Genomic DNA, 21,710 nt, shown 5'->3' on the forward strand with positions numbered 1-21,710 from the left:
TTTTTTTTTTAAAGATTTTATTTATTTATTTGAGAGAGAGAGAATGAGAGACAGAGAGCATGAGAGGGAGGAAGGCCAGAGGGAGAAGCAGACTCCCTGCTGAGCGGGGAGCCCGATGCGGGACTCGATCCCGGGACTCCAGGATCATGACCTGAGCCGAAGGCAGTCGCTTAACCAACTGAGCCACCCAGGCGCCCCTGCACAAATATGTTTAATTCATTTATTTACTTGGTTGTCTAAGGCAGCTCTTACTTGCAGCCAAAGAACAAAACCAAAAAGACCTTAAGCACTACAGTCCCTCCCCGTATTTAACTTCCTATTTATCACTATTTAGTTTGTCAGAGATGGCCATTTTAAAATATTTTTTGGCCATTCACTAAGGCCAATCTCAAAATGTCAGAAAATATACTTAAAAAATCAGTTCTAAAGGCATACAAACGAATTGGATTTGTGAAGAATAAAAGTTAACTGACCCTTTTTATTTGCTCTAAGTAACACGCAGAACATTCATTCAGAGAGTATGTATTGATGATCTATCAGGTAAGAACTGGGAGTAAAAAGCTGATAGGGATGGACATAGTCTAGTTTCCGTCCCTAGAAAGCAAGCAGATTAGACAGGTAAAGATAAACACAATAAATGCACTATGGAGTGGTGATCACACCAGAGTACAGACATGATGCTTAGACAAGAATCTAGGTACAGGGGAATGGGCAGAAGGAAACAATTTTGCTATATCAACTTAACTACACTGCTGTAAACAGATCAAATGAGTAGAAAATCTGATCTGGGGTGAAGCCAGGGACAATGAAGCAACACCTTCCTTCTGGGATAGATCTGGGTCTACCTGGGTCCTGTCCAGGATCAGAACACAAGTATAGCCAATCCTTGCTCCACGTGATAGGGCCAGACTCTGAAAACCACCACAAAAGGCAATCTTAAACAATGGTAAAAATGACTGTCCTAGGACCTTAGAAATTTTTTCCAAACATGAAAACTTTGTTGGTTTTAACTGAAATATGAAATAAAGTAAAACATTTTTTCAGGATGCTGTAAATTAAAACATTAGAAACACTGAAAATTAAAATACTTTCTTTTTAAAAAGAACTAAGGGTAGCTTCAACAGGGTATGCCTTCTCCAAATTGGGTAAATTAAGGATACAGAGTGTAAGCATCTTTTTGATGCCTTGGGGTATTAGAAAGCCCTAAGCCTGGGTCAGCTCCAGTGTTTTATCCAATATTTTGTCCTCCCTACTTTCAATGCCATGGAATATCCCCCTGAGCTCCATTAACTAACGTAGTTTTTTACTTCCTCTGGGACATTTCATTCTTTTCACCACAGCCACTTTCCTCACGGATGTTGACCATCACTGCAAGCTGAACTACCTCTGGCCGCAGATCTAGAATACGTCAGTGTGACAGTGTGAACATCCTCAGGGTCAGCTCTCCCTCCTCTAACCTCATTTATGTTCCACTTCAACTTCCCTCTGGCGTTACTACTTTGCATTTCTTTGATGCACTTTCATCTCCGTTGGCTACTTCCCTCTTTTGATGCTTTATTTGCGCGTAACGAACGCCATGTGAGAGACCAGATGGCAACAGCTATACACTTTGCTGTCTGTGCTTGACTGGAAGAACAGGTGGCAAAGACCAATCATGAAGACTTTTAAAAAGGTGCTGTGATTGGTTACTGATGGGGCTACACATCTGTTAATAGCATAGTGGTGTGTGGACTCACGAGCTAGCAACAGAACCCATATTTACTGCAATTGCTCAGTTAGAACACTCATGTAATTGCAATCTAAAACACGTTGTGGGGATCTGGTAGGATTTATCTCAACTCTGAAATCTCTACATATTAAGACTGTACAAAGCAAGGGCTACCTCTACTGCTTTTCAAACATAACTACCGAGACCCCAAACTCCAGGCAAGGCCTCTTTCTTCCTGCAAAGAGAGTACTACCTAAACCTTGTTACAGCCACATTGTTTTATTCATCTCTCCATCCTAGCTAGAATAATGAAGTAAGGGCTGATCCAGGGCAGGGCTAAGAGAACCAAGTACAGTGGTCTGGTATGAGCAGCTGCAGAGGGGTAACAGAGATCACAGGGAATTGGGGGAGGGGGGTATCCTAGTGGCAATGACAAGAACAGAGGCCAGGACTCTCTGGACTTCCCGGAGCAAGAAGGGACTCTGAGGGTGATCCATCACCCCCCATTCCATAAGTGAGAACAACACCTTCCCCAAGCCAAGCAGCAGCACAGCTGGATACCCATCTCCCCAACTCCTCCTTCAGTGAGCTTGCCATGGCTCCAGTGGAGGTTCTCTTGTTTGCTGGAAATCCTTATAACCAGTCCTTTGACAAGTTTAATCAACAAATGCTGAAAAATATCTTTGAGGAGAGCAATAATCAGTCTTGGATAATCAAATTAGAATGTAACTATTTTTCCTCTGGTAGGGCTAATCACGAAAAACGTGAAGATAAAACTAACTTCTCCTCAACCTGAAGAACAAACGTTCATTATCGGTATTTTTTATCAGTAAGAATGCCTCCACGCATCTCCACATGCATTCCCTAGGTCTACTACTTTGCATCCATTTTCAAAATACTTGGTTTGGCTTTAAGCAAATCTTGCTAACAGTTTCTAGAATAGATCACATGTATAGATTTTATTAGTTGTATTCACATACTAAACCATTGTCAATCTGGGGGGGAGGTGAAATTCGTAGGAACAAATGGTTTGAAAGCTTTCCATGAATGTCCCTAGAAAGTGATGCTAGTCACAGCCACAGTTTGATGTGAATTTAAGGGCAGCCATTATACTGAAAGTACTTTAAACACAGGATTTTATTCAATAACCCTTTAACAATTCTTGGCGGTGTGAACTATCCCCTAATTTGTAAATCTGGAAACAAAGGGTTGGAATGGATAAGAGACTCGTCTACAACCACACGACTACCAATATTTGAACTGAGGTCAGCCTGACTCCACAGCCTGTGTAATCACGTTAATTTACTTTTGTTTTTACCCCCTAAAATATGGGACCAAAATTCCTACCAACTCTGTAGTTCCGTGGAACTGGCTATACTTGGTGGTGACTATGACTTGGCGGTAGCTAAGGACAGACAGGACGGGGTACGTAAGGGTAGCTCCCCATGAGGCCACATGAGCTCCAATATTTAACAGTTCCAGACCATCTGCATCCATAGAACATGAAAGAATCAAATTTTAAAGCTAAGCACTGCCTTGGTAGGAAAAGCTTAGTCCACAGCTCTGAGTATCATTTGCAAATCCAGTTGAAAAGCCCAGTTGGAGTGGGAGGGGAGAGGAGGACAGCACTCGAAGCAGAAACACATCAATTCTACACACTCAACAAGTAAATATCCTCGAGGCACTGATGAAGGAAAGGCCACTTCATTTTGAAATGTTGATATGAATCTATTGCCTTATAACATTTCCCCTATTTTTAATTTTCTTGCCAAGACTGGAAAACAGGACTTTTACTATGAGTCACAGCCACTCACCCAGGAGAAATGCCCTCTATTATACCACACTGTACTTTTCTCCAACACCCCCCACCCCATTCCACTTCTCACATTGCTCCTGCCAGCTCCCTGAGGGCGTGCAGAGCCCCATGTTACATGTCCTGACATGGGAGCAAGTTCCGCCTAGTGAACTTAGAAATGCACCCTCAAAAGCAACCCCATCCTCAAGTGTTCTTATCAACAAGTACCTTCCCAGCCCTAAGGACTCTGGTTGATGTAGCTCATTAACATTTTCAGCATGCCACTGTACTCCCAATAGGTATTTTTTGCCAGGTCAGGGGGAAAACCGAATACAAATACAAAGACTCTAAGACATAGTATGATTTTTCTAAGATAGTTGCAGTATCAGTAGCAGAAGCACAAAAACACTTAACTAGGTGTCACTGTCCCTGAAGTTGGAGTGTTACAAATAATAGAACGGACTGAGCAGACCCCTCTGGGTGGTCAGGGAGCCGTGTGCAGCCTCTCTTCCCTTGTAGCACATTATGGAGCCTTGAACTTACAGGTGCTCTGTCGATTGTTTTCTGGATGGATCAATGAAACTACGCTTCAATACGACCAAGTAGGAATGGCATCCTTAGATCTAAGTTGAGCTTGTGAGCTTTTTAAAAACAATGTTCTTTCCCTCACGCAGGGACTGTTGACCACTTGAATCTGCTGTCATTTGGGGCCAAACTCATGTGATGGGAATCAGGCAGGGTCCACAGCAGCACTAGAAACATTCCAGCTCTCGCATTGGGTGATGAGTTCACAGTATTCCTTTTGTTATTTCATAGCTTATGCGTACAAGCTAAAAATAAATCCAAAATTATAGATAATTGTTTTTTAGTAATGGAGTATAGAGCTGTTAATGGGAATTTAAATCCTACCAAGGACTAGATCACATTTGATATGACAGGATACAGTATCTCTGTTATAAAATTTGACTGGCAAGCATGATATTAAAAAATTACTTAAGGGTAACCACCAAAAAGATAAAGAAAAGAAACGCCACCTATAGTTTAAAAAAAAAATCTGAAAACTGCCAATTTGACATAAAGCAGAAATATAAAAAAAAGGCTAAGATAGAAAATATAAGACTAATTGTATCAGTAATCACACTTCAAGTAACTAGACTGAATTCACTTACTAGAAGACAAAAAATCAGAAAAGATTTTGGAAAAATAAAAACTATGTGCTGCTTAAGTAGGCATATTTAATATAAAGTTATAAAGAAAAACTAAAAATGAACAGCAAAAACATACATACTAGAAAAAAGTTAACCAAGAAATACTGGTGTGGCAACATTACTAATAGATAAAACAATGTAAGGAAAAAGTTTAAAAAGACACCTCATAATAAAAGGGTCACCAGGAATATATAATTAATACATAGTAACATCACAGACAAAACATCAAGTATTAGCAGATACTGATAACAACATAGCCACTGCCATAGAAACTGAAAAAAATTAGTCAAAAAATTAAGATATAGTCTGAATAGCATAATTAGTAAGGTTCAGTTAATTCATGTATATAGAATTTCTTATTCAAATAGAGATACATCTTTAAAAGCTTTTTGTTGAATTTTATTTTCAAAATTGGTTTACGTTATTGCCCAAACAAGCTGCGACAAACAAAGAATCAGTAACAAAGGCATCAAATTCAATGGAAGATCATATAGTCTTTTCAGCAAGTGAAGCTAGAATTAGAATCAATATGAGGATAAAAAATGAGCTGAAGCCTCATCATTCCATACCCCAAAATGAACTTGAGATTGATGATAGATCTAAAATTGTTAAACAGTAGTTTCAAAAAAAAAAAACAAAAAAACCCTAAGAAATTATCTTTTCAACCTGGGAGTAGGTAAAGATTCTTAGGATACAGCAAGCAATAACCTTCAAAGAAAAGACTAATTAGGTTAGATCAAAATTAAATTTTGCTTAAAAGCTTAAGAAAATTTATAGAAGAACCAGATTGGAAGAAAGTATTCTCAAAATCTGACAAAGGACTTGTGAAAAGAGTATATGAAAAACTACAATTCAGTAATGTTTTAAAAGTCAATCCAATTAAAAATAAAGACTTAACCAAACATTCACAAAAGATAAAAGAATGGGCAAGAAGTCAATAAAGTGCTCAACATTATCATCAAGGATTTGGAGTAACCAGAACTCTCATATTGCTTGTAGGAGTATAGAACATTAACAACCCATTTTGAGAGGACATATGGAAATCTCTTAAAAAACTAAACACATCATTGTTTTGGAGTTTCTAGCAAAACAACTAGGCAAGTAAAATGAAGTAAAAGGTATTCAAATTGGAAAGGAAGAATTAATGGCATGACCTTGTAGATAATTCTAAAGAATCCACAAAAAAGTCCAAGAGCTAATAAAGGAGCTCAGCAAGGTTGCAAGATACAGGATAAACAAAAATTGTACCAATGAATAACCCAATACTGAAATTAAGGAAATAATTCCATTTGCCATAGAATCAAAAAGAATAAAATATTTTAGGAATAATAACCAAATATCAAAGACATACACTAAACACTATAAAACATTATGGAAAGAGGAAAATTTAAAGAAAGGGAAAAAATCTCTCCATTAACAAATTGGGAGACAAAATTATTAACACAGTAATACTTGCAAAATTGATTTACAGACTTATTGCAATCACTTAGGGGACTCACACTTTGAAGCACAACAATCAAGACAGTGTGGTACTAGAATAGGACAGACATATATACCAATGGAAGAGAACTGAGAATCCAGAGGTAAACCTTCACAATTATGGTCAGTTGATTTTTGACAAACGTGCCAGTACAATTCAATGGGGAAAGAATATTCTCTTTAACAAATAGTGCTGCAACAACAACATCCACATGTGAAAGAATGAAGTCCTATCTCACACCATATACAAAAATTAACTCAAAATGGACCATAGAGCTAAATGTAAGAGCTAAAACTCCTTGAAGAGGGCACCTGGGTGGCTCAGTTGGTTAAGCGACTGCCTTCGGCTCAGGTCATAATCCTGGAGTCCCAGGATAGAGTCCCATATTGGGATCGCCACTTAGCAGGGAGTCTGCTTCTCCCTCTGACCCTCTCCCCTCTCATGCTCTCTCTCTCAAATAAATAAAATCTTAAAAAAAAAAAAAAAAACTCCTTGAAGACAAAAAGCAGTGTATCTTTGTGACCTTACATTAGGGGATTGACTCTTACATACGACAGCAAATGATGTTGAATAAAGAAAAATTTCCTAATGATGCCTGTAGCCTGATGCCTTTCAAATGAAGCTTAAAAATACCCCAAAACAAAGTAATTATTATGAATGGACACATACATATATAAAGTATGCAAACATCTAGCATAACAAATTTCCAAGTAGTGGTTACTTCTAGGGAGGAGAGGACGGGGAGGGGGGACAGAAGGATAATTAAGGGTAATCTTTTGTTTCTGGAAAAAAAAAAAACCCCAAACTTCAAATAGAAAAAGTATACTGTTAATAGCTGATGAAAGTGGTACAACTATACCTATGTACTTTTATGAATATTTGAAATACTTTATGATTTGACAAATTACATTTTTTTTAAAGGAACGAGACATCCTTATGATCACTAATTTCCAGTACAACACAGGGCAAAAATTAAGGTAAATTAAACTAATTGATCTAAAACTCCACTAATCTCAAGAAATGTTCAGGAAATTGCTTTGGGAATAAACACTATTATTAGATCCTTTGTCATTGCCTTTATTCAAAATGGAGAACAAAGTACATGCCCCCAGAATGATCACTGGAATTTTCCACTTGTTTGTATTCTATACAAATAGTTGTGGCTTATGTTTATTTTAGTAAATTCTTTTTTCTCCCTCTACTCCTAAATTTGTTTTCATCAAATTTTCCCAAGCTTAAATTTCTTTTTTTTTCCTTTCCCTAGATTTGTATTTCCTTTCCTAAGCAACAATAAAACATTATTTTCCTTTTTCCATTTGCTCATAAATCAAACAGTATATTTCCTTGTTTGGTTTTTCACTTTCAACTACATGTTTGGTTTGCTTACATTTTTTCTGCTATTCACTTTCCCTACCGAGTACAAGACATGCTTCCAGGTGTTAACAAACTACTTTTTTATAGGGAAAAGGTTCACTTATTTAGACCTATCAGGAAGATGTGCATGCAGATGGGGATTTAACAATAAGCACTTTCTACTTAAAAGGGTACAGACCATGTTTCTCTGAAGGGGCCATTGGATGCTGAGGGCTGTAGGGAGGACAGTTGCTAAGTTGCTGACATTATTACAGGGAGGTGAAGGCCAGAGGCACCTGGCCTTCTTTTCCCACCGCCAGCTCCCACCATGTTACAGAGCCTAGACCACAGCCTGGCTCAAGTCACAGGGCACAAGAAAGGGGAGACTCTTGTCATCTTTTCGACCCAGCCAACAACAGTTGTCATTTACTGAGACGGCCCACTGCCAAGCAGTCTTCTGGGCACTCAATACAACTTCGTTGGACTCCTAATTCCCCATGAGAGAGGGGGATTATCTCTACTTTATGGACAGGGCACTGCGTAGAGAAGTCAAGCAATACAAGGAAGCTCACCCAGCTTTGCCACCTGGCTGGAAGAGCCGAGATTCACGTCCAACTGTGGCTCGTGGCACACGCCCTGCCATGTGCACACACAGCTTCTTCCCTTTCCAGCTGCTGCAGGGTGTGGAGCAGGGCAGTTTTTTGGTGGAAGAGTTGCTCTTCCTCCCAACCCACCATGCACCCTACCTACTGTATTTATGCTCACGACAGGGCAATGGTTAAGTCCTCAAGGAAACGATTTGATTCCTCAAGTATGGCATTAATAGAAACAAGCATTTACACAGAGGCATCTGTACACAGTATTTATGTACACATAGGTGTGTTTGTAGGGGCAAGGCTGGCTACCTGCTGTGGTACTGAAGGAGCCCTTCTGAGGGTGCTCCTATAACCGGGTGCTCCAGAAACAAAGCCCCACGAATAATGGAGGCCTACCTGAATAGGATCCTGCGTCAGTCTCATGGGCCCAATGCGCACCTCCGCTGAAGAGACCTGCTAAATAAGCGACAACACGTTAGATGTGCCAAGTCAAACTACAAGAATTGACAAATACTTCCTTATTTAGAATATTACATGAGGGGCGCCTGGGTGGCTCAGTTGGTTAAGCGACTGCCTTCAGCTCAGGTCATGATCCCAGGGTCCTGGGATCGAGCCCCACATCAGGCTCCCGGCTCCGCAGGAAGCCTGCTCCTCCCTCTCCCTCTCCCCCTGCTTGTGTTCCTGCTCTTGCTGTCTCTGTCTCTGTCAAATAAATAAATAAAATCTTTAAAAAAAAAAAAAAAGAATATTACATGATACTACTTTATAGACACTAACTACAAGGATCCAATTTACTGACACGGACACAGTTTATAAAACATATATGGCATAATCCTAGTTTTGCGTAAGAACGTACACATTTATATATGCATTGAAAATGTCCTGGAGGAGATCATCAAATGCTAAGTAGTGGATTTCAGGTTGTTTTTACTTTAAGTACATGGATTTTTATAATAAGCAAGTACTGCTTTACGGGAGAAAACCAATCATTTTCTGAGCACCTACTATGTGCTCAGCACCATGCTAGACACTTCTTTTTTGCTAGACAGTTCTTATTCTAACACCTCAAATAAAGGTTTTTCTCAAATGTGAAAGCTAAAACATTTGAAGAGCTGTTCCTCTATTTACTTCTTAATTTTCTTACCTTCATGCTTCGTATGAGGCATAGACAGCTCATTCTTACCCATGTTTACCACGAATAAACTCATTTGAATTGCACTTCCTCCAATAAAGTGGGGAAGCCCATACCATGACCGCAAGATGCAAATTGCGCCCCACGACTCAGTCCAGGAATGAGCTTAGGTGTTCAGTGGCCAACACCATCTAACTGCCTTCAGCTCCAAGCACAGAGCAAGTATTTGTAATAACTTTGCTTGGATTAGTCACTTTCTCAAAGTGACTCTTTCTAGGTAACTTTATTGAGAGTCTTGACCTCACCCCTAAGGATCCAGTTTTATTGTTCTCCAAGAGGAAGCAGTCATTTTGCCACCACTTGGAAGCTTATCCTGCGTTCTACACACGAGTTTGGCCCCTGCCAGTCAGACGGAACACCTTCAACAAGCATACAAAATCACAGGACCAGAGGTAACTCAATAATGAATCAAGGGCCAGAGGTAGCTTTTATCAGTTAACAAAAGCAGAACTTTCTTTAAATTATAATTTTTTTTAAAAGATTTTATTTATTTATTTGACAGAGAGAGATACAGCGAGAGCAGGAACACAAGCAGAGGGAGTGGGAGAGGGAGAAGCAGGCTTCCCGTGGAGCAGGGAGCCCGATGTGGGGCTCGATCCCAGGACTTGGGGATCGTGACCTGAGCCGAAAGCAGACGCTTAACGACTGAGCCACCCAAAATTATAATTTTGAAAACTAAAAATTTCCCTTTCTCCTTTCTTCCCTTTTCTCTGTGCTTAATTCGTGGTGGGCATGGTGTGAATCTTCTTCTAAACATGACTGAATTGGTGACATTCTTTTCCTCTTTAAGGTTGATCCCTCAACCCTGGCTTCACCATGTGAAGCAATGATCCTGGGGACTTTGGCCTCTCGCCAACCCAGCCAGCTCGAAACCCTCCAATGACTGCTCAACAGAGGCTATTGGTCCTCGGTGCTGGGTTCTGCTTGGGGAGGCAGCCCCTGACCAGTGGACCCTTGTAGGAGGCCTGGCACAATTCATACCAACACGGGGCCTCGAGTCCCTGAGCCATGGACCAGTGGCGAGTTCCTTCAGTGTTTCACTGCTATCTTCAGGTAGAACATGTGATCCTATGCTTCTTTCCTTCAAACAAAACAATATCCTACAAAGTGTTACTGCTGATACCAGCACCCAGCACATACACACAGCCCTAAGAATGATTCCACTGAAAAACCAGCGGTACCAGGCCTCCTGTGTCACTGGGACTCAGCAGCCCACCCAGCACCCCAGCTCTACTTGGACACAGTGTTTATTTCTGAAACAGACATGGTCCTTCAAAAGCAGTGTAACTGCCAGAATTTTATTAAAAAGTTAATAATTAAGAAGTAAAACCCATTTGATAAAGTAAGATCAAGTTGACCGATTATCTAGGATATCTTTTCACAGTCCCTGTGATCTCTCTTGGGTTCACTGCCCCCATCACACACCTAAGTGCCCCTCCAACAAGGCTACAGGTTTTCTCCAGCAAAACTGACTCCCAAAGGGGTCATCCAGGGGAAGAAAAAAAAAAAAAATCAATGAAATATGTAGTATAAAGTTTAAAAGGAATAAAATAAAGTGACTCACTTTGGAAGGCTAAGGGACAGGGGGAAGGATCCCTGCTAGAAGGGTACAGACTATCCAAAAAACAGTTCACTCTTAACCAATACATTTCTATCTAATTTCGTAAATAACCAAGATGTGCACCAAGTAGTTATAAAGGGTGTGTGTGTGTGTGCGTGTGTGTGTGTGTGTGTTGGAGAGCTCACAATACGTTCCTGATGAAATCTCTCTCTAGAACAAATCCTGTGAAACAGTGTAATCACTCCTGGCACACAAATGGTTGGATTCGCATTTAATGAAAATAATTCTCATTATTGTCTCCTATTCATTTAGGCCCAGAGGATCCTATCATATTTCAGCTCTTTACGTAACTGAATTTAGACAGGACACAGGTCAAGTCACTTTTTACATAGGTCTCTTGGTGGGATAAAAGCCCTGAAAGGCAGGGGCCTGGGTGGCTCAGTCAGTTAAGCATCTGCCTTCGGCTCAGGTCATGATCCCGAGGTCCTGGGATTGAGCCCCGCGTCAGGCTCCCTGGTCAGTGGGAAGCCTGCTTCTCCCTCTGCCTGCCGCTCCCCCTGCTTGTGCTCTCTCTCACTCTCTGTCAAATAAATAAGTAAAATCTTAAAAAAAAAAAAAAAGCGCCCTGAAAGGCGAGCATTTATGGGTCTTTATTATCAACATTAAAAAGAAAGTCAATTCCATTTTCCTTATATGTAAGGAAATGATGACTAATTTGGAGTAATTCTGAAATAAAGTCCTTGCATTATTGACAACACTGGTAAAGCTCTTCAACAATGGTCATTTTTTGTCATGCATTTTAGGTCTTTAGAAAACGATGTTTTTGTTGGAACTATCGAGTAAGCTCAGTATGTTAGTTTCCCAGGGATTGTGAAGTTTTGAATAAAGAGGAAGAGCTCTGATGGGAGGAGAAATACCTTCTGAATCACTTCTGATCACAATTCAGAAGCTGGGGGAAGAAAAAAAAAAACCCTGAAGTTTATTATCTCATTGGTATGTGGTAAAATAGTTCATGTACTTTTTCTTTTAATTTTGGGATGTAAATATTACTTTTTTTTTTTTTTTGCACTAATGAGCCCAGAGTTGAGAAGATGGTAAAAACTGACATGTTAAAACTCCTATAATAGGTTAGATATGTGGGAGAAGATTAATATGTTTTCTCATTTAAATCTCAAAATCCATTTCACTATTTTAGCTCTGAATTAGAATAGGCTCAATTATACTGTGGTATCAAAGAGACCCCAAATCTCAGTGGCCTACTAATAGAAAGGTTTTTTTTTATTCATACAAAATTCACTGTGGTTCCAGGTGACTTTCCTAAGCAATTCCTCCTCATGGTTACTTAGAAGTCCAGGCCAAGACAAAGTCAGGGGGAAAGTCACAGGAGACTCAGGCATGGGTTTCTAAAACCTCAGCCTGAAAGTTAGACACAGTCCTTTCCCTCAGCCCATCGGCTGGAGCTAGTCACGTGGCCCCACTTCACTGTAAGGGGGTGGGAAATCTAACGAAGCCAAAGGGTAGTAGTTACATAGGCCTTTTAAAACTTTGCCAGGAGAACATCTGAGGATCCTGTGGACACTCCTCAAGGAACCTGCTCTCCCCGAGGGACTGTGCTAGGCACCTTCACAGGAGTGACCTTTGCAGGAGACCGGCAATGGCCACTGAGTGACAGTATGGAATTTTCCAAGTGACACCTGACCTAGAACATACCCTTTTCCTGCTCAACAGCAAAGACGCTACAACTGTCTTCCACAACCGTAGGAGTCCCCTGCCTGACCCAGCTCAGCAGGAAGCCGCCAGGAGGGAGGCAGAGCCCAGGAGACAGTACTGCAAGTTTGGTCGACCTTTCCCAAGACCCGGGCCTCCCCCGTCTCTACCCACTTCTTCCCAAGCCCGCCTCACTGTGCCACCTCCCAGGAGGCACCCTCCACCTCCACCACCCAGCTTGGGGCCTCAATTTACCAGCTCCTTTAGTCCTGACCTACACTTAGCTTCCGGTCTCTTGGCTTCCCTTTTCCTTCTTAGGCTGCGCTCCCGTTCACCTGACCTTGGCTCCCACGCCCAAGAGAGGTCAACTATCTCAGCAGAACGGCAGCACTTCTTGCCGGCTCTGCGGGCTGACGCAAGGCAGCGACCAGCAAGGCAAAGCTGCAGCAGCGCTATCCAGAGCAGCAACACCTTGCAGAGGTCTGTTCCTGACACAGCAGCCTGCTGCCTACATGTCATCGATCTACGACAGAGCGTTTATGAACATCAACAGACCATTTACTGAGGTCTCTGTAACAAAGCCAAGACTCTTTATTTCCAAGAGTGAACTGTGAGCAGCTGCAGATGCACGGACCCCCAGGTAGGGTATGAGCTCTGATTCCCAGAAGTGAAGAAGTTCGCCAAGGTCACAGAAGCAAGCAAAGGGTGGGGTCAGAGATAACCTAATTCTAGTGCCCACGGGGGAAGAGGATGGGACAAGGATGTGAAGAGACACACTTCCTACCACTCTGACCACACATCTTCCCCCAACAGCCCAGTGAGGAAGGACTGCTGACCGACAGTGCAGCCTGAACTCTCCCATGTTTATAGTGTGTACACATGTGTATACAGGGTAACATGCATACACCTGCAGCAAGGTAACCAATTCACATGCAGGGGAGTTGGCTCTCTAGGGGGAAAAAAAGTCCTATTTTGTAGCATTTGCTGATGCTCTGGTATAAAAACCTTCACTTTAGTTAATCTCAAGCTAGCAACATAGGGCCCTGAGTGTGCAACTGGGACTGTATCTTTTCATTCTGAATAAAAAGGGTCTATGGGTGGCAAACTCATTGGGTCTTTGTTGGTCTACAAATGTCTATCACTCACTTTTGATAGTTTAAAGAGATACACAATTCTGGTTGATAGATATTTTCCCCTCCAACTTTAAAGATGAAAAGGAGAAAGTACTTCTGGTTTTCAAGGTGGGGAGATCAAGGAAGGCTCCATTAAGGCAAGCAGGTCATGAAGAACAAGAGACTGGCTTGGGAGAAGAAATTACAGACATACGAAAGAACAGAACCAAAGGCATGGAGGTAAAAATGCTAAGGTACAATGGCAGAGAAAGAAGACTGGGAGGACTGGGGTCAGTCCCTTAGAGCATCTTGGAAGGTATGTGCCACCACCCGCCCCCCTCCCCCCCCCCCCGACCCCGCTTCCTTTCCTGTAGGCAGCAACCACACTGTAGGTTTCTGAGTGGAAAATTAACAGGATCCAATTAGGACTTGGGGCGGGGGTGGGGGGGTGGGAATCAAACATCTGGTTTGTCTACTTTCTGGATAGATAAGAACAGATTTAGCAAAAACAAAACAGACATTGCTATGAGTAGGAACTAGAGCAGTGAAATCAAGTGAGAAAAAGGTCACAACGAACAAGAATAAAATGACCAAAAAACCCAACACAGCTTGGCCGCATTTAAATGGAGAGGAAAGTCAAGATCAAAACTTGGCACAGGTCAGGCCAATGAAAGACATCATCCGGAAAGAAGTCCAGGTAGTTCAGGCTAATCTGCCTGTCACCACACCATGCTCCCTGCTGGGGACTGCCACACCTCTGGGGACTTCCAGCTTCAAGAATTTTGTTAGAAGCCTGGACTCGGAGTTGTAGAGTCTCCCCCAAACAGGAAGGAAGTGAGAAGTCAGAAGAAAAGCAGTTGGCCTGGAAAAGCCCTTGCTACCCCATCTGCCAGCACAGCTTACACCAACCCCCTCCAGCAGCTGCTCACGTGCCCCCACTCTCTGAGGGCTGTCCAAACCCAGCTGCATCCAGGCACCCCTAAGGGCTCTCCTCAGCACCCTCCTCTACCGCATCGTCACCAACTTTATTACTCATTTAAGTAGCTTTCGCCTTGGCAAGACCCAGTTTCCGGAAGACACAGCATCAGTCCTCCTCACAATTTTATCCCCAGCATCTAGAACTGAATTCAACTGCCAAAAATCACATGGGTTTTAGGCAACAGAATCAGGAACTGAGGCTTGATTTCTGCCCCCAGCACATCCAGTGTGTTCCATTATGTTCTTCCATTATGCTCTAGAATTTAGAGAATTCTGACCCCTTTTCTACCCTGAGGTTCTGGACCTCATTCTGATTTTGCAGAACAGATGCTCTGTACCCAGCGAGCCCTGCTCAGGTCCTGGTCATCTGCACTACCGCTAACAAGGCTGCCACTAGGACTAGGAAGCAAAGAGGAAGGTGTGTGTCTACGTCAGTGTCTGGGCCACTGTGGCGGGCTTCCACCTTCCAGAAAACAAGCTCCAAGTCTGAATCTTCCCCACTTCAGGGATGTTGTATTTGGAATTGCTTCCTCCCCACCAGCGGAACTGAACATTCACACACGTGTACATACACAGCTCAGGGCAAGTGGGGAGGGGCGACTCCATGGGGAGATCAGTCCATCACTAAAGGCATCAGCTGTGGGCTCAGGAATAAGCATTTTAAATACCTTAACTCTGCCTGCTACCCTGTTTGCTCTGACTTTAGTATTTAATTCTCTCAAGGTGTCCCCTCTCCACCCTCCATTCTCAGGCCAAAATTCTTTCTTTATTCCTCTGAGCAAGCAAAGGTTGTGTTTGACTTTGGCTTTTTTTTTTTGAGAGAGAGCGATCAAGCATGTGCACATGCAAGCGGGGCGGGGGAGTGGGGGGTGGTGGTGGCGGCAGAGGGAGACAGAATCTCAAGCAGACTCCCTGCTGAGTGCAGAGCCCTATACCAGGCTGGCTCCTACAACCCTGAGATCATGACCTGAGCAGAAATCGAGTCAGATGCTTAACCAGATGAGCCACCCAGGGGCCCCTACTTTTGCCTTTTTAATAGTTCCATGCCTGCCCTCGGGCTTTCAGTCCAAAAGGCACCAGCACTATGAGGCTGCACATCCCTGCCTCATCCCGGGCTGCACTCTGCAGGCCCCCTGCCCTCAGCCTATCTAGCATGCTTCCTTCGGTCTCTTTGTCAGCCTCAGGGCCCTGGCAGCAGGCTCTACCCTCACACCAGCCTCCAACCCTCCCCTTGCTTTGCTTCTGGCCACCCTAGAGCACCTCCTGTCAACTCAGTTGCCGCAGACCTTTCAGTGCCCAATAGGTGGTTCTGACCCTCCCCTCACCTTCCCGCTGACAATTCTCTCATCTAGACATCCTCAGCCTGTGCTTCCTGTTCCAAGTACCTGGGACTTATTAAATGTATCAATGCCTGGGTCCTACTTCAAACTACAAGAATCAGAATCTCTAATGATGGGGCCCAGGCATCAGCATTTTTAAATCACAGGTGCAACCAGAGTTGAGAATCACTGGTCTATGCTGAGCAGTCATATCTGTTGTCAATAGAAGACTCAACTACTTTATTAGTTTATTCAACAAATGTCACCTGAGTACTTATCTTTCAAAAGGGCAACAAAACCCACCCAGACACACCCTCTCCAAAATCTCAAGATCACTTAGGCAAGAGAAAGATAAAATCCTTCACATTTGAGGATTTCCCCAAACCAGTATCTCTAAATGAGTATCAAAAAAAATTTAAGTCTGTTACAAACATATATATGGAAGATTACTCAGTCATCAGATACTCAGAGTTGGTGACAGATCTACTGACTGTTTTGTGCTCTCTTATGTTCTATTACTATAGTACATTCATTTGGCAGCATAAGGTTTCATCACAAATACAAACATACAGGTAACTACTCATCAAAATATACCACTATAAAAGAGATCAACTTGACTTTGAAATTTAAAACTTCTATTCACCAAAAAACTAAAACAAAAAGCAAAAAACACTCCAATAAAAAGAAAAAAAAGGGGGGGGAGCCCAAGAGATAGATCTAAAATTCAGGAAACAATCAAGTATTAGTAACCAGAACATAACAAAAACGTTTAAAAACAATCAGTGAAAACACAACCAAAAAGAAAGTTCAGGGGGTGCCTGGGTGGCTCAGTCGTTAAGCGGCTGCCTTCGGCTCAGGTCATGATCCCGGGGTCCTGGGATCGAGCCCCGCATCGGGCTCTCTGCTCCGTGGGCAGCCTGCTTCTCCCTCTCCCACTCCCCCTGCTTGTGTTCCCTCGCTTGCTGTGTGTCTCTCTCTGTCAAATAAATAAATAAAATCTTAAAAAAAAAAAAAAAGTTCAGCAAAAGATAGGAAAAAAACTCAGAGAAAGAAATTTAAGCATGAAAAGATGCTCAATCTTTAGTAATCAGAAAATTTTAAATTACAATGAGATACTATGTCACACCCAGCCATTTATTAAAAGCAACAGAATGATAGAGTTAAGAAGTTAAACAGTATCATGCATGGGCCAGAAGGTTGACCTATAGGAACTCATACATTGTTGGTGAGTGTGTAAATGGCTTCAGCCACTTTGAAAAATATTTTGGGGATTTCTAATAAAGATGAAAAAGCATGTATCCTACCATCCAGCTCCTATGTGATTTCTGTGTGTTTCTGTGCGGTATACAAGGAGGTACTTACAAAAATATTTGGAGCAAATTTTTAACAAAAAATTGGAGACAACCTAATCCACAATCCATTAGCACCCAACACCAGGAAAATTATTATTTTGAGGAATATCCATACAATGGATATTATACTATGAAAATATATCAACTAAGAGCGACCCATTCAAAATGGATGAATCTCATAAACCTCAAGTAAAAAAAAGATTTCGAAAAACACATACCTTAGAATACCACTTAAAGTTTTAAATTATTTAAAATACTGAACACAGGGGCGCCTGGGTGGCTCAGTTAAACATCTTCCTTTGGCTCAGGTCATGATCTCAGGGTCCTAGGATTGAGCACCCCCCCACCCCCCCCCCACATCAGCCTCCCAGCTCAGCAGGAAGTCTGCTTCTCCCTCTCCCTCCCTGCTCCACTCATGCTCTCTCTCTTGCTCCCAAAAATAAATACCAAAACAAATAAATAACTGAATATAATTTAGGAATATTGTAACAGTACAGAGAAAAGCTTATAAATTCCCAGTTAAGGCAAGAAGTCCCACTGGTAGAAAGGAAAAGGGGATTTATGTAGGGAAGGAACTACTAGGGGCTTCAACTCCTGTTCATGATCTATTCTTTTTTAAGCAGTGAGTAGTGACTACATACTCACTACATATTCACTACATGAATTATTTTTTCTCATTTGTTGTCTATCTTAAATACTGCAAAATAAATTTATAATGGGTTTCATTTTATTGGAAAAGTCTTTTCTATTTTTAACATTAACTGGGCAGTAACCACTAGACAAATAGTCTATATATACTATTTCTTTCCTACTATAAAACCTTTATTTGGCAAAATAAGGTAGTGTGTTTAAAATTCCTCAGAATATGGATACAATTTCCTTGAAACTCAGTAAAATGAAATCCTAGAAAAGTGGGCTGGGACTCAGGGGTCCTTGCTCAAAATAACTGCTCCTTGCCTCATTATGAAAGGGCTTATGAATCCCCCCCAAAGGCCAGTTCATGTAATGGTCACAGCAATCCCCCTTCTTTAACCGCTAAAGAATTTAAACCTCCGGCGTGCCTGTGGGGCACGGTCCGTTAAATGTCCAACTCTTTGTTTTGGCTCAGGTCGTAATCTCATGGGTCCTTAGATTGAGCCCCGTTGGGCTCTGGGCTCAGCACAGGGTCTGCTTGGGATTTTCCTTCTACCCTCCCCTGCGCTTGCACTCCCTCTCTCTCTAAAATAAAAAAATCTTAAAAAATCAATCAATCAAGGACTTAAAGCTCCATCACGGTTAAGCACCTCATCCAAGGGGCTTGAGTTGAGATTTAAGCCCAGACCCACCTTACTTAGAAGGCCATGCTCTTATTTATATATTCACTTATATTTTGATATGCCCTAGAAAAGTCTTAAGATGCTAGGCAAAGAAACTAAGTGAAACTTTTCGAATGATTTATAATTAAACGAAAGCTCTGGTTGAAAAATAATGAGCAAAGGGCCAATGAAGTGGGGAGATCAGTATGCACAGCCTATGGCATGGCCAACACGGCTGTCAAAGAGGGAGGCACGTCTCCTGCACAAGAGGAGACCGTGATGGGCTTGCCAGCATGGTGTCTTACAAGGCCCCCCACCCAGGCCCTCTCCTCCATTCCCCAGTCACTGCTGTTAACAAGGCTGTTCTTTCTCAACAGGGATCCCTGCTACCATCAGCTAAGTGGGAAAGAGGGTCATCTATCGCACTGTGCCCGGACAACACTGCAGTAAGAAAGGATGGAGGCCGTCATTGAGACCATCCACAGGTTAGCACCGAGGTGGTAAAAATCAGCGCCAAGACCCCTGGCTGCCACCAGATCCTAACACAGAAAATGTGACCAGCATCGTCTAAAGGAGGTGGCGTCCACCCCGCACACATAAATCAGATGAAATAAATTATTTAAATGATGAGTCACTTCATCTATAGCCATGACAAAATAACTCTGCCTGATACCAATTCGATGTTAAAATAAAAAAAGAAACAAAAAATGGTCAAGAATACAATCCATGAGGGGGGCCTGTGTGGCTCAGTTGGTTAAGCATCTCCCTTCGGCTCAGGTCATGATCTCAGGGTCCCTGTTCAGTGGGGAGTCTGCTTCTCCCTCTGCCTGCACCACCCGCGCCCCCCCGGTACTCTCTCTGGCCATCTGTCTCTCAAATAACTAAAATCTTAAAAAAAAAAAAAAAAAAAAGAATACAATCCACAAAGTGGGTGAGTACCCGAAGAAGGTGAGCACAAGGAAGCATTAAAGAAAACTGGCTTTGGAGGAAAACAAAAAAACCTTAACTGCGCTCAGATATTATGATTATGTCAAAAGGCTTTACATTATACATTCAATCCAAGAATCAAGGCATCACCGTTCATCAACGTAACAATTCTGCCAGTATCACCCAGGCTGAGGGTGTATAAACATAACACCATTCCCAGATTCCAAAGGTCAAACCCAGAATCTGACTTGGAAAGGAGAGGAATGTAAAGGCAACCGCAAAACGTGACATACCTCAATGAACTTCTTTCCTTTTATTAGGGATATTACTGATAATAAAACTGCCGGATGGCTTCGAGCATTTACAATTACATTGTGTAACAGAGGACGAACAAAGCACAGTCGATCTCTAATTATTCAGGAGGCAGTTATCCAGATTGTGGAAAAATCCAAGCATTTCTGATGCTCTTCTAGCCCGTTGCATGCCTTCTCGTGAACGTTAAATGAAGAGGAGAAAGTGAGGGGGGAGGATATTCAAATCAGTCAATTCTGCTAGATGGTCAGCAGTTCTGGTAAACAGATTGGATGGGCAAGGCAACAGAAACCATCTACTAAAAAGGAGCTTGAGATTTCCTGTGGATTTCAATTATCCATACTGCCTCTATCCTAAATTTTGTCATTGATAATGTAGAGTTGCCTTAGAGAACCAATAGCAAAATGTCTCCCCTGCTCAGCTCCAGGACAATCTCACACCAGGGCCCCGCTGACCGTGAAACAACTCTATTTTTTCACCACACCTCGTACTGCATCAAAAAATTCAACCACACGTGCTTTCCTGACTCTAGTGTGTCAGGGCCACTCACACAGGTATAAAATTCAACCATCAGTCCCTGAGAACATGGATCACATGGACATTGGGATTAAAGAATCAGTGTCAAGCTGATTCCCAATTTAAAACAAATCCCATTTAAAATTAAGTAATTCGGGGGCACCTGGGTGGCTCAGTTGGTTAAGTGTCTGCCTTCAGCTCAGGTCATGATCCCAGGGTCCTGGGATTGAGTCCCGAATCAGGCTCCCTGCTCAGCGGGGAGTCTGCTTCTCCCTCTCCCTGTCTGCCGCTTCCCCTGCTTGTGCTCTCTCTGTCTCTGTCAAATAAATAAAATCTCAAAATTAAGTAGTTCATGAGAAGTCACTTGCAAAATGCAAATGCCCACTTTTTTGAAACAGAGTTTGACTTATTTGCTATAAACAATTATTTCTAAACAATTATTCATAAAAGTACAATTCATATCCTGAAAATGTAAGACTGAAGTGAGACACTACACAATTAAAACCGCAACATGATTATTAGAAAGTCAGCAAGCAAGATAGCCACCCTGAGACTGTATCCCAAGGGCCCTGAGACCCCTCCTCTACCTAAGATTACGGCCAGTGGCAGCCAAGTCCCCACCGTGCCCTGGCCCTCTGGTTCCACCAGGGCTTACGTCAAAAGTCAATGGGACAACACCCATCTTATTTCTTCTTTTCTTTTTTTTTTTAAGATTTTATTTATTTATTTGACAGAGAGATAGACAGAGCCAGCACAAGCAGAGGGAATGGCAGCGGGAGAGGGAGAAGCAGGCTCTGCACCGAGCAGGGAGCCCGATGTGGGGCTCGATCCCAGGTCCCTGGGATCATGACCTGAGCCGAAGGCAGATGCTTAACCATCTGAGCCACCCAGGCACCCCTTATTTCTTCTTTTCCAAGAATATTTTTAAGATTCAGAGACAGGGACAGATGAGCTCTGTAAGGGCAGAAGCAAAGTCTTCACAGGGGTGTGGCTGAGCTGAGGAAGGGCCCCTATAGCAGCACCCTCCTTTCCTCCAGAAACCCAGAGATTTAGAAAGGGGTACGGAATAAATGTGTCCACTGGTGGAGAAAAATAAATGAAAAACTCCACAGCCCCCAAAAAGATTAAATCCCCAAAGACCACTTTTGAATTAGCCAAAGTACATTTCTTTAAAAACGTAGTTCAAACTCACAACCTAGTTTGGATCCTCACATCTTCCTCTTCTCTTGGCCGGAAAAAAGGCTGAACAAGGACACTCTCACAGGACGGAGGAAGGTAAGTGAGAGGCTCCCTTTTATT

The 21,710-nt window shown here is 42.4% G+C and overlaps 1 protein-coding gene across 10 annotated transcripts in view; it reads right to left on the reverse strand.

The window, feature by feature from the left end:
- PDE8B (phosphodiesterase 8B) overlaps positions 1-21,710 on the reverse strand; it is a 225,343-nt gene that overhangs the window by 93,508 nt on the left and 110,125 nt on the right. For 6 of the 10 annotated variants that reach the window (XM_081826701.1, XM_081826705.1, XM_081826700.1 and 3 more), the window contains exon 2: positions 8,537-8,596. The exons of 2 other annotated variants lie outside the window; for them this stretch is intronic. In XM_081826701.1, coding sequence (XP_081682827.1) covers positions 8,537-8,596 — 60 coding nt within the window. The remainder of the gene's footprint in view (positions 1-8,536; positions 8,597-21,710) is intronic. 2 more of the 10 variants (XM_081826703.1, XM_081826696.1) reach the window with 1 other exon arrangement.

The sequence above is a fragment of the Leptonychotes weddellii genome, chromosome 7, assembly GCF_054177405.1.
Source record: "Leptonychotes weddellii isolate Sample4059 chromosome 7, ASM5417740v2, whole genome shotgun sequence".
NCBI lineage: Eukaryota > Metazoa > Chordata > Mammalia > Carnivora > Phocidae > Leptonychotes > Leptonychotes weddellii.